The sequence below is a fragment of the Brugia malayi genome (assembly GCF_000002995.4).
Source record: "Brugia malayi strain FR3 genome assembly, contig: Bm_v4_ChrX_scaffold_001, whole genome shotgun sequence".
Lineage (NCBI taxonomy): Eukaryota > Metazoa > Nematoda > Chromadorea > Rhabditida > Onchocercidae > Brugia > Brugia malayi.
This window is the reverse complement of record NW_025062479.1, coordinates 20477993-20491393: the sequence shown is the minus strand read 5'-3', so window position 1 is coordinate 20491393 and position 13401 is coordinate 20477993. Positions and strand designations below refer to the sequence as shown.

At 24.9% G+C, this 13401-nt stretch overlaps 1 protein-coding gene across 1 annotated transcript; it reads right to left on the bottom strand.

The window, feature by feature from the left end:
• Positions 1-3131: 3131 nt before the first annotated feature.
• Positions 3132-13063, bottom strand: Bma-aman-3 (Uncharacterized protein; the record flags this gene model as incomplete). The annotated part of the gene is made up of 20 exons (XM_043075548.1): positions 3132-3290; positions 3772-3944; positions 4199-4295; positions 4483-4610; positions 4779-4944; positions 5529-5665; positions 5843-5954; positions 6288-6410; positions 7802-7895; positions 8397-8530; positions 8737-8899; positions 9308-9372; positions 9523-9644; positions 9871-10009; positions 10376-10550; positions 10908-11087; positions 11407-11584; positions 11968-12141; positions 12482-12609; positions 12963-13063. The coding sequence occupies 20 exons, from the start codon at positions 13061-13063 to the stop codon at positions 3132-3134; spliced, it is 2748 nt and encodes a 915-aa protein (XP_042931482.1).
• Between the last annotated feature and the right edge of the window lie 338 nt (positions 13064-13401).

The window sequence follows — 13401 nt, the reverse complement described above, 5'->3', positions numbered from 1 at the left end:
CAATTTATCTTTACTTGAGTTACTATTGCAACATGTAATATTTGTTAGTTCATTTATCTCGACAATGATTAAATATGATATAGGTTAGAATAATTTTATTTCGGCCATTTTACCATCTCCGTTTTTCTTGGTAAAGTTTTTTTTGTTAGTCCTAATAACTACAGACAAATATAATTATTTTTTGATGATAATATCCTTGACAATTCTGATGACACATGTCATTCATTTCATGCAATATAAATTTGTGGTTTCATTTTTTTAAAAAAAAGTAAAGATATTTATTATAATAAAATAATATCACTAGGATAATTTATGAATGGATTAGGAATATTTATTGCACTAAGGCTATTGTCTTGGTAATTCCTAATCGATAAGTAAACAAGGCATTTGTTGAAATTTTAAAACAAAATTCTAAAAGTTTAAAATATTGGTTTAAAAAAAATTTCAAGTAAATAAAAAAAGAAAAAGGATAGTAGAAGAAAATATGGAAGATAAATGTGAAAATAATTTTTGCGATTTTTTAAGACTAAAAGTTTTAGTCTTTACATATCATATCAGCTTTTCATACAAGCATCAGCTGCTTATCATATGAGATACTTAAATAATAACAAATAATAATACAATTTCTGCGCATAATAATTGGGAACGATGGTAAAACTATCACTAAAACTATTTTCTCTGTCACATTACTAAAGATAACAGTTGTTTTAATCATAATTATGTTATCTTTATCATCATTATTACCATTATTGCTGTTATCATTATTGTCATTAGGTAATTATTATTGCCCTTATTATTATCACTATTATTGATATTGTAATAAATATTATTACTACTACTATTGTTATTATCGTTATCATTAATATCATTGTTATCATTAGTACTTTTATTATTGCTATTATTATTGTTATTATTATCAGTCACTTAGTCCAAAGAATAATTTTAGTTAAAAGCATAATATCGATAGTATTATGACAATAACTTCTCAGTATACTGAGCACTATCTAGATTTATTATTAATAATTGCTGAAAAGTATTTAAGGATAAATTCATTAATCAATAACTTATTTTAAAACATCGGTATATATATATAAGAATAAAAAACCAATTGTTATTTCACTTTTTGATTTAACATTGTAATTAGCCATGCACGTAGACAATCATCGATTTGCATGCATCCTGCACTTTGCATTCATTTTAAACTTTGCTTATTTGATTTTTTTTTTTTTTTTGTTGTTGTGCAATCAAATTTCGCAGAAAATTTTACATTTGCTCGACAAAATTATAACTTACTTTTTCATTCTTCCACTCATTTGTTTTTATTATGCAATCAAATTGCATGCCAAGAGAAATTGTTATTTGGGAAATCAAAATTTTGAATATAATAATAATTCGTTTTTTTTTTCTTTTTCTTGCAATTCTTTTGCTGCTAGAATGCAAAAAATGTAAGCAAAGAAATTATGAAAGGACCAATTTGTACGATAATTTGTGCGCAATAAGAAATGCTTTTCAAGAGAACATGCAAAGCATTTCTTTTAAATTTTAAAGACATAATCAAAAAATTCTTTAAAAAAGTATTTTATATTATAAGTTAATATACATTAATACTTGCGAAAAAAGCAAACAAACAAGAAAAGAGAAAATAAAATATTTTTTGCTCTACGATTATTATTTAAAAAGGAAAAAAGTTTTAAATCATTTTTTTCGAGAAACATAAACGTATAAAATAATTCTTGGATTTATGAATGTAACGGAAAATCTTGATCTGAAAGATTTTTAAAAAATTCGATTTTCTTAAAGTCTTAAATTTATTTTTGAATATAAAAATTCAAGATGAATGAGATGCAGAAATAAGACGAAAGGCACTTCTTTTGTTTTTCCTCAAAAAATGAGAGAAAAATGGTAAAAAAATCATCTTGGCGATTTATTTATTTTAAATGCACTGTTAAATTTTATTAAAAAAACTATCATTTCATTAATTTTTTAGCATAATTCTTACTTTCCTATAGTCATTTCATTTTTCTGATAAAAATGATTTAAATCATTTATTTAATTTTACCAATAAGATACGTTAGTATTAGGAATGAATCAGTTGAAAATTTTTCAAATAAATTTTATCAAATTATTTATAATAAATTTTTTTTGCAATAAATGAAGAAATAATTTAATTAGGCATATAAATATGAAAATATCACACTAACATGTGCTGTAATTCAATAATAGGAAATGGAATTTTTTATTAATATTATATTCTTCAATAAAATAAGCAAATTAAAATAGTAAAAAAGCCAACAAATATATTATGGAAAATGAAAGATTTTTTCAAATGTTTAATCTCCTTTAAAAAAAAGACCGACTTATTTTGAGCTCTGAATGTTTTTAAAAAAGAATAAAAAAATTTTGTACTAAATTGATAATTTTGAACTTTTGCAAGCGATAGAAGAAAATTGTGAAAAAAAAAATTTATGGAAATTTTGAAAAGAAAAAGTTTAATGATAAACTGACATTGAGCACATAATATAATCGAAAAAAATTGACGAGAAGAAAAAGTAGGATATTCCAAAAGGTAGCTTAACAAATTCGAGCAATTTGAAATATCACAAATACGAAAAAATTATTTACAATCCAGGTGCGTGAAATAATTTATGTTGAATATCAAATTTATAGACTAGCAAATTTTCAAACAGAAGCAAATTTTTAAATAAAATTACTATACTTTATTTTCTCTTCTGTTCTTTGACGAAAAACATTTATTGTTTAATGTGATATTATATAGTGGCTTAAAATTTTATAACCTTTCAAACCGTTAATGAAATAAATTGAATTTCTCATAAAGAAAATCATTTTCTAAAAAAAAAAAAAAAATAGAAATAAAGTTTAGCTTTGGATAAAGCAATTAAAAATTGCAAAATATGATTGAAGCAAAAATTACCATTCAAAATTTTTAATGAGTTAATAATGGAAAAGAAATGTTCAGATTCTCTGACATCATAAAGCCTTTAAATTGGAATTTTTCCTCACATTTTTTCTGGTAAAAAATTTGATTTAAATTTACGTAAATGAAGATGTGAATAAAATTTAAGCAAATCTTCTTTTGCAATAATTCAAGTTGGATTTCTTTGCTAAGATAATTAATTAAAGCGTATGAGATAAGTAGCAAAATCAGCTGGTTCCAAAGTGAATGTCATCATTTGATAAGGCATTTCTTCGCTTATTTGCTTGATACCATTCAGTAATGTTTTCTGCACTGTCGTCACACCAAGAGATTGCATTAATTTTTTCAGCGCTGACTAAAGTTCACTTCTACAGTAACCCGCTATTGGATTATTATAATACAGTATGAAAATTACGATAAGAATTATAATATTACAGTGTGAAGCAATTTCGTACTGCTTTTATAATAAGAATTGTAGTTTTTTCTTTTTTTTTAATGTAAGCAACGCATAAATAAGGAAATTTCAAATATATGAAAAGTTTAATAGTAGGCATTTATCCTTGATTATGACAATTATGTTGTGTAAAATTTTAGCAAAACATGTAAAAAAAAAAAAATTTCAATTAAAAAGAATTTTTCACGTACCATAAAAATTTCAAATTTTCAAAAAGAAAAACTTAAAAACTTTAAAAATCCATCAAACAAACATTTATTATCTTTAAATGTTTCACTGAAATCATTCATTCGAGCATTACAATCAATTTAGTGATATGAAAAACCTGATTAGTTACAGTATGAGTTATGTGTTAAAGATATTTATTAAATATAAAGCTTACATCAAGTTCATTTCCATGACATATTGAAGAGTTTAAGGTAGTACAGTCAATACCCGCTCTATGCAATATCATCAATCGTCGATTTATATCATATGTTAACGGACGAATGGTTAGTAATTGCACATCACATGGAAACGATTGAAGATGATAAAGTGGTGAATTTTCAAGAATTCCTCAAATTTCACTCATTTTCTTTTCTTTAACTAATAAGTTATTTCTTTAACAAATATTATTTCGAAAAAATTTTGAAAATTATGAACTTGAGAAATTATTACCCATTATATTATTTATTTTATTGGAAAGACATTTCTATATTTAAACTAAGTTCAGCTTAAAATAAATCATGATCATTGGTAAAATAATATTATCATAGGTGATATGATTACATTAATAATAATTGATTGAAGCAACTAGAATGAGCACATACCAGAACTGATAAAAATATTCGGTTGATAAATAAGTGATTGAAGAGCTAAATGAGCATTAAGCGTATTATATGCAAATCGTCGCTGTTGTCGTTGTTGCTATTAAAAAAGGGAAATAATTTCCTTCAGAAAACTGTTTTATTTTGAAGAAAGATCAAGAAAATATGCTATTAATTTTATGCAACAATGATTAATATTTTATATTTTTGAGAATTTTCAAAACGTAATTTATTAAAAAAATCAAAATTTAAATACTTTTCAAAAATTAAAAATACGTAACGATTACTTTATTATCAGCAACTGTCATTTGTTCTATAACAAATGTAAATGCCATATTAACTGGTAAATTATCTACCGGTAAACCATCATCATTAAATCCGAGGCCTTTTCCATCATCAGTACTTAAGCGACGATCTATAAAAATGGAATGTGGAAATGAATCGTATTGTGTCAATTTTATAGTCAATTATTTTATGATTACATAAGAGCTCAATTATTTTATGATTACATAAGAGCATTAAAATTATTTAATTTCCATCCATTTCAATGCTTGCTAATTCTTAAAATAATTTTATTGCTTACCAAGCATAATTTCGAGATTTATTTTATTAAATGTTCTAACACCATGTGGGACATTGCTAAGAACTGAAAGTCGTTTTGACCGATCTTGCAGTATCATTGCTGTTGGCATTGGATAATAATTCATTTCTGGTCGATTTGATGCATCATATTCAGCTCGTTTAATTAACTAAAACTTGATTTTATTGATATTCACTTAAATAACTAAAATTGGAATTTCGTTTGTTTAAAAAAAATCTGCTCTGTTTTATTATTGGATGTTAGCCTTTAAAACTGATGATTTTTTTTTGTGTAAATTACATCATATGCATACACAAATGAATATGCAAACTCACATTATTCCAAATTTTTTTCAATTTAAGTGGAAAAAAAAAAACCTGATTTTTTAACAATTTCTTCAAATCATAATTATGGAAATAAGTAAATGAGTATTTGAAAGTTTAATTTTTTTCAACACTGCTAAATGCTTGTTTAATATAAAGCAGGTACAGAACTAAATATATAAGTAACTGAACTATAATTTTTCATGCATTGTAATAATTTTATCATTGAAATATAAAATCATGATAAAATGAGAGCAAGCATATTAAAAAAAAAAATAATTGACCAAAGTTATGTTCGGTTAATGTAACTGAAGTAATAGCACTTTTTTTTATTTTTCATGATTATAATGACTAAATTTTGATACATAAATTATCATTTGAACTTTTTCATCAATTAAATTAATGAATTATTTACATAATAAAAACTAACTTGCAAACCATTACTATCAGTATAGTATTCAACATCATCTGCTATCATATCAGTTGCAAATTTTGTGACTAACTCAGCATCTGACATTTTTCGTATATCAATACGAAGTTGCATATGTAAGCGGTTTTCTTCTGCTCCTTAAAACAAACCATTTAAAATTTAAAAAATAAAAATAAAAATAAAGAATTGTTTTTCAACTGATTGACAAAATGCCAAGAATTTCTAATAAATAATTAAAAATTTATTAAAAATCTAACACAGTTTTCTTCTCTACGAAAAAAAAAAAGAAAAAAAAAAGTATGAAAATGGAATACCTGAAATATTATTAACTGAGAGACGCTGCTTTACGAATCTTGATAACGTGTAAGCAATTTGACGCAATGGTCCCGAAACAATAAAAGTTTCTGCTTCAGTCATTTTCAGTTTCTGCAATTTCCCTCTTATTAATCAAAATATTTAACAAAATCACTTCAATTTAAAAAAAAAAAAGCAAGTAAATTATATGTTTCAGATTTCGAAGAATTTTTTTGTTGGTAAATTTATCAATTTAACTCTTTTATACATGATTAATAATTAAATTTAATATATATTTTTTAATTTATAAACTTTATTTAAATCCCTTCTGACAGTTGAACAGCTTCATATTTGCTTAAAAACGATAAATAAATCTTCAAATTAAAACTTTTAAAATGTTGTAATAAATTCATTAATTATTTTTTATCTTACATCCTGAAATAGTGCAAATAACTCTTCACTTACTATAACTTCTGCATCTTGAAGTGCCATTATATATGCTCCGCTAAAGATGCTCTTGTAATAACTGAATTCTTGTTTACACCGTAATCGTTTTGTACCATCTGTTTCAACATTCGTATATATCGCCTAGATTTTTTTTTTTTTTTTGTAATTAAAAATTAATTTTAACCTTTTTTGCTAAAATTTTGAAAAATTACAAATCAACTTCAAAAACACTTCATCCAATTGTATTGTATGAATGTGTTAAAAGTGCAGCTCACACAATCGGAAATACACCAATCATTATTTATTAATTTAGTATCCGATATCTTAGACTTTACTGATTAAAATTAATGGGTAATAAATGATTTAAGATTGCTAAATTGGTCGGTTGAATGTCGATTTTTCCATTTCACCATTTCAGCAGTTTCGCGCCTTATTGTCTTCAAAGTCCTTTTCAACTTTCCCTCTCGATAATTCGTGGTACTGTAGGAATTACTGGAGGGCATTAGTAACCCCTTGAAAATCCTCCGTGATCGGGATCGGGAATTGCAATTATTTCCTTTGAATGTTTACGTTCCTGCTCTTTGTACACATCGCCCCTCGCTGCCCGTGATTAAGCCGTTTCAAAAAAAGCGGAAACTGCTGTTTCTATACCTTTCAAGGATGGTGAATCTTTATTGAAAACGACTTTTGCTGAACCCAGCAAAAGTCGTAACAAGGTTTCCGTAGGTGGGACCTGCGGAAAGATCATTAGCGAGATTCAAAAACAGCACAACAACGATTGATTTATATTATTTTATTAGTAACATATGCTTAAATTGCACAAAAATTACTAATAGTAAATATTAATAATGATAATCTGCGTTGCTGATGTCTATGTTTGACCCAAGTATTACTTAACCATCGATAATAATGATGATAAGGCGAAAGCTTTGTAAAATTAATGAATTTTATTGTTAACTTATTAACTTAATAAGCATTTATAAATTATATGCTACCAACAAAATAAACACAAGCATTATTATTGTCGTTGCTTTTTTTTCTTCAAATTATTTCTTATTTTTAACTCAGCGGTACATTAGTTGGCTCGTAGATGGATAAAAACGTAGCTAGCTGCAATGAACAGCAAGAACTGAGCACAAAAATTTCGAAAGTACGCTGTACATCGATTGAGCTGACCCCCGATGGTGCGTCTAGTTGAGGGTCAGTAAAAGTAATGCTGATATTATTATCAAATAGTTCATTCAAGCGAAATTTTATGCGACTATTTTGTTTGAGAGGAATTATTTGAATGGATAATTTAATGATCGTTAATTGATTAACAACTAATCATTTTTCCATTTATTTTATTAATTTGAAGATGGAAATATACAAAATTTTTATAATATATTCTAATTTTTAAAAATTTTTATTAATTCTTTAAAGTATTTGCAAGAACTAGATTCTGTTCATACCATTTAAAAAATTAACGATGTCTTACGTTCAAATGATCGCAATTCGAGGAAAAGAAAAAATGAAAGATTTTTGTAAAATACCTCTAATAATCCATTTTTAGGGTTTAATTCCACTAATATTCGCTGTGTTTGAAGGAAAAATTCATTTTTGCTTATTGTTTTAACGTGGAAATTGCTGAAATAAAATGAATGCATAAAATGAATCCAACTGTCATTTGCTTCAAAAAAATTAAAATTATAATTCTAACTTTCTAATCAATATTTCAAAAAAAAAAACTCATTAAATCAACTATTGTTAATATCTCAAAATAATATATTTAACAGTGTTAACATAAAACTAATTGCAGATTCTGTTTCTTTCTATGCTGAATTGATTATCTGAAAAAATATCCGGTATATGTTAATCGATATATGCAGCACTCGAAGTACAATAAATAAAGAAGCTGATGAACAAAGGAAGCTAAGTACTCTTAGCCTAATGACCACCAATATTTTTGTTTCATTGGTGTGTTATTATTTTGAAATACTAAAAGAATATAGAAACATGAATAATAGTTTTGATGTCTACCAGAAATTAATAAACTACCGCGGATAATTCCAGAAAATATTTCCTCATCATACACATTGATTGTCAATTTTTTTTTCTGAGACATTAAAAAGCATAATAAAACAACACCTTGAAATATACTTTGTCATTCTTAACGACTTTAATGGTGTTAAAATTTGAGTAATTTCAGTTGTTGCGGCATGATTCTTTTGAATTGTGAAGTGAACAAATGATAAAGCCTTGAGATGTGCAGAGAAAACCAACTGAAAATTATTGAACCAACTAATAATTTCAAAAAAAAAAAAAAAGGAAAAGAAAAATACAGTATAATTGGAGTCTTATAGTTTGGTACAAATTTTAAAATTCTATTATCAACCAATTTGCTTGCTCACTATACGTTGGTGAAATAAATTTTAGCTTTAAAATGCTTTTATTTGTTTGGTATTCAAATAAGTAAATTTTAATTTACCAGGTAACTTTTTGTTAATTTACCACTAACTGTATCAAAATACGGTTCTATTTGAGCTTGAATAGGTCCATTTGTTCCAATTACAATTACGTTCGGATCTGATATTTGCAATTCGATTAATTCCATTCTTCCATGTGGTTGATTGTTGTATATAAGTATTGTCCTATTAATTGACCATTTATGTTGCATATATTTGATGAAAAAGAATGACAAAATTTGATTTTTGATGAAAAAAAATTGTTCTTTATTTTTTGAAAAATTGTTTATATATTTGATGAAAAAAGAAATTGTTTTTTAATTTCACAGCGATATTGTATTTTACATCAATATGTAATACAGTACCACACCTGAAGATTACTGTGTATTAAAAAGTTTTTTACCATAATTAGTATTTTGTAGAGCAAAAGTATAAATTTTTCCTAAGGTTTTTAATCAAATAATGAGGATAAAATGTAAAGAATTACATAAAAATTTGCTCAAATTGAAAACTTTCAAATTTAGATTTAAATTCATCAGTGTTACAAATGTCAAACTTTTAATTATATAAGAGAAATTTTAAAGTATAATATACTTTGGCTGTTCCACAATGACCATCTTTTTGCTACTGCTTTCATTGTATACTAATGGAATATTGTCCTGAAAATTATTCAAAAAATCCAATTTCGCCGCATCTTATAACAAATTTATAAAATTTTTGCTGCACCTTTTATTAATTTAAAAAAAAAAACATTTTCCGGTTTTGTTTCTTAAATCAAAGAAAATTTATTTCAAATTGTCAGAAATTACTATTTCAAAATTATTTGAGCGTAATAATGCATTTAATGAAATACGGAGCATATTTTCAGCAATTTTTATCGAAGCAAAAATGCGCTCTGAATAATCCTTCATAACGTGATTTTTGCTTGTTCCTAAAAAAAAAAAGAAAAAAAAAAACTAACATCTTTTTTTCTATAATTTAATCGAATTTGCAGAAATTATTGAAACAAAAGAAAGGAAAAAAAAGTTCATTTTCGCAAATGCAAAGTAAAATTATAAATTAAATACAAGCTGAAGTATGTCTTCTGTTCAAGATATAAATAATAAATTCAGAAAAAGAGAAAGAGAGAAATAAAAATGATGAAATTTATGATTAACCTGTAATAGCATCGTGATGCTGAAAAAGCGCCAAATTTCGTCGAGCTATCGTAAGCTGCTGTTGAATAATTTGGCGACTTTTGGTTGACAAATTTATTAATGCACTGGCAGTTAGCAAATCGGAGGCTCTTATAAATGACTGAAACCTTTGCATAGTTTCTAATTTCCTTTTTAAATTGCTCACTTTTTTGGATAAAACAAGATTTAAACTTTCAAACTGTAAGAAAAAGAAAACAACTTTAAGCTTAATTTTATGATGAACCCAAGAAGCGAAATAAAAATCACAACATATTAATAAATGATATTTTAAATAGAATTGAGAAATTTTTGAACCCAATATTTTTAGTGATTAGATTAGAAAAGTATAATTCGAAAATGCAAAACTATTCCGAAATTTTAATTTCGCGAAATATTTTAGAATTTTTATTCAGATTCCGAGCTAAAATTATGCATAGCAGAGAAGCAAACTGTTACTATTAAATGAAATTTAATCCAAAAAATTTACATGCAACTCTCGTTCTTGTCTTTTATAAAATGGCCGTGTGGTATAATAACCAGTCCAATAATCACCAGCGGAACATTGATAAGGGAAGAAATCACCCGATAAAGTTGCTGGGATAATATTTTTAATCTTATTGTTTCGTTCTAATGCATCAAAGTATTCCATTAATGTACCAAATCTATATTTTCAATACTAGAAAATTTAAAAAAATATTGAAAAATTGGAAGGAAAATTGAAAAAGAAAACGAAAATGTCTTTTTTCAAAAAATTTCAATTTTTTTACAAAAAGAAAGGTATTATTGGCAAATCAACAAAAAAAAAATTAATTAATAATTAATAAATGTTTTTAAAATTTTTTCGTATATGAAAATAAATGAAAAAGTGAATACTTTGTAGAAATTTTAGAAAATATAAAAAAGAATATAACTTAATTTTTTGACCTCTTTTTTAGGCAATTTCTTATATAGGCTCAGGAATTTAAACGAAAAATAATTTCAAAGATTTAAAATAATCAAGGGAGACATAAATTTTTAACCTAATTTTTGTACGTTTTGAATTCTTATTGATGTAATCAAATAGCAGTATTAAATTATCATATTGTTGATACCATTCCTCTAATTCAGCATATCGAAAATCATCACCCCAAACCGATAATAAAATATTGCTTCCTTGTTGAAGTGACATTTTTAGAAATGCTTTTTCCAGTATTAATGCTCTACAAATAGCAAATTATTATAGCTGTAATTCAAATTGCAAATTTATTTTAAATATTATATTTTTCCTAAAAAAATTTTTAAAAACTTTCTCAAAAAATCTGTTGTTAATTTTTTTCTTCACAAAAATATTAGCTAAATAAATTATTCATTTAGTTAGAACTTTTTTAGAATCTCTAGCAGTCTTACTCAAATGATTAACACTCATCAATTTTTCAGATATGCTAATTTATGCTTTCTATATTATATCCCTTAGGCAAATATTTCTGAATAAAGATTTGATTGAATGAAAGCTAAAGTTTAAACATTCTTTTCACTTACCTTTTACGAATGTTCGAGTCTGTAATCGGTACAGGCGCAGCATTTGAACATGTGAAATGATTTATCCGTTTAAAATCATATTGGCAACATACATCCGGATCCGGTCCGCAACTATTTAGTATATCGTAATGGCTATATGGTAATACATGCGTATACATTTCGTTTTCATCATTTACATCTGAAAATTTAAAAGTATATTAAGTATTCATTATATTAAATGCTTATTTCATTTAAATTCATTATGAAAATTTTATTTTGTGTCCAATTTTCTTCCAGAATTTTCGTAATAATTAATTGATTAATTCTACTTTATAAAACAAATTTTTAACACTAGCAGCATATAGATTAATGGTTCAAAGGTTATTTCTTTTACAGATAAAATATTTCAATTCATATTCATTACGTCAAAAATTCTCTTAACTGATAGCAAAACAAATGGTTTATGATGGAGGAGAAATGAAATAAAGCGAGTAAATAACTTAAATTTTACATTTCAAAAATGATAAATGGTGAATTTTGCATTAATGACTGAATGAAACTACTAGAAAAAAAAAAAATTACCAAAAAATTGTTGCCAACGGAATGGTATTGCTCCATGATAACGTAGAAATGCTTTTAGACCATGATGAATCCTATTAATTACGCCACGTTTGACACCTGTTTTTGTATATAAATATGGCACTGATGGCCCATAACCAAATGGATCATTTGACCACATCACTTCAGCTTGTACATCTAAAAAATTTAATGTTTAATGAAAATAAACTTTAAAATGCTATAATAGAAATACGTAATATAAATTATAAATGAATGCACATACATTTCATTTAAAATAGTCATTCATGTTGATTCAGTTTTTTCAGAACTAAAAAATTAAATTAATTACTATTGCTTAATTAGTACCTTTTAGAAATGTAAACAAAATAGATGATGTAGAATACAAGAACTGAGTAACTCTTTTTTTTGAAGAAAACGATATCTGCAGCAATTTTATGATAAAATTAAAATTACGGATTAAAAAAAAAAAAGAATCTTTTTTCTAGTCAAAATAAGAAAAATGATTGAAAATTCACACTTAATTCATTGTTTACATATTGTTGTCCCTCGATAATATTATCCACAATCGATGGAAAATATGTTGTTGCTTCATCAGTCATTACCCATGAACCGCTTACAATTTCTAACTGTTTGTTTTCAATTAGTCTTAAAATTTCTATGTCATATTTTGTTGTTTAAGTTTCAATTAAGCAATATAAATTTAATTTTCACTGAACAGTATAATTAGATTGTTTTCGAAATTTTTTTAAATAGTCAGAAAGTTACAAAATTTCTTCATTTTATTATTTTTTATTCAATCAAAATATCTTATAAAATGATATATTTTTTATGAAGAGTAATAAATAAATTTAAAAAACCAAAAAAAAAAAAAGTAAACCGTTCATTTGATATAATAGGAAAAATTTGGTAATTGATATAACAATTGAAATTTTTCTGCCATTTTTTTTTTTTTTTTTTTTTTAAAAAAAGATAATATTTTAAATATAATTATTTGATACTTTCGTGTTAAACTTTTGACACTTTCATTTTGCTTTGTCCACCATCGCTCCAAAAATACAATTTCGCACCACATGAAACGCATTCGTGGATGATTTTGCATAAATACAATCATATTATCTAATATAGCATTTGTGTCATTCAAATAATTGTTGAATGTTTTTAGCCAACCTAAAATTCATTTTAATTAGATTCGCTTTTTTTTTCATTGAATTTTGATAATTTTTAACTCTTTTTCAAATTTGAAAATTAAAAAAAAAAAAAAAAAAAAAAAAACCTAAGAAGCAGAACAAAATTTTAGCTTATAAAATTTTTTTTGTAAAAATATGTGTTGAAAATTGAAAACATTTTTGAAAGAATTCCTGTTTATATTTTATAACAATTTTTTGTTTATGTAATTTTTTTTTGCAGAATAAAAAATAATTTTCCACAGAATAAAAA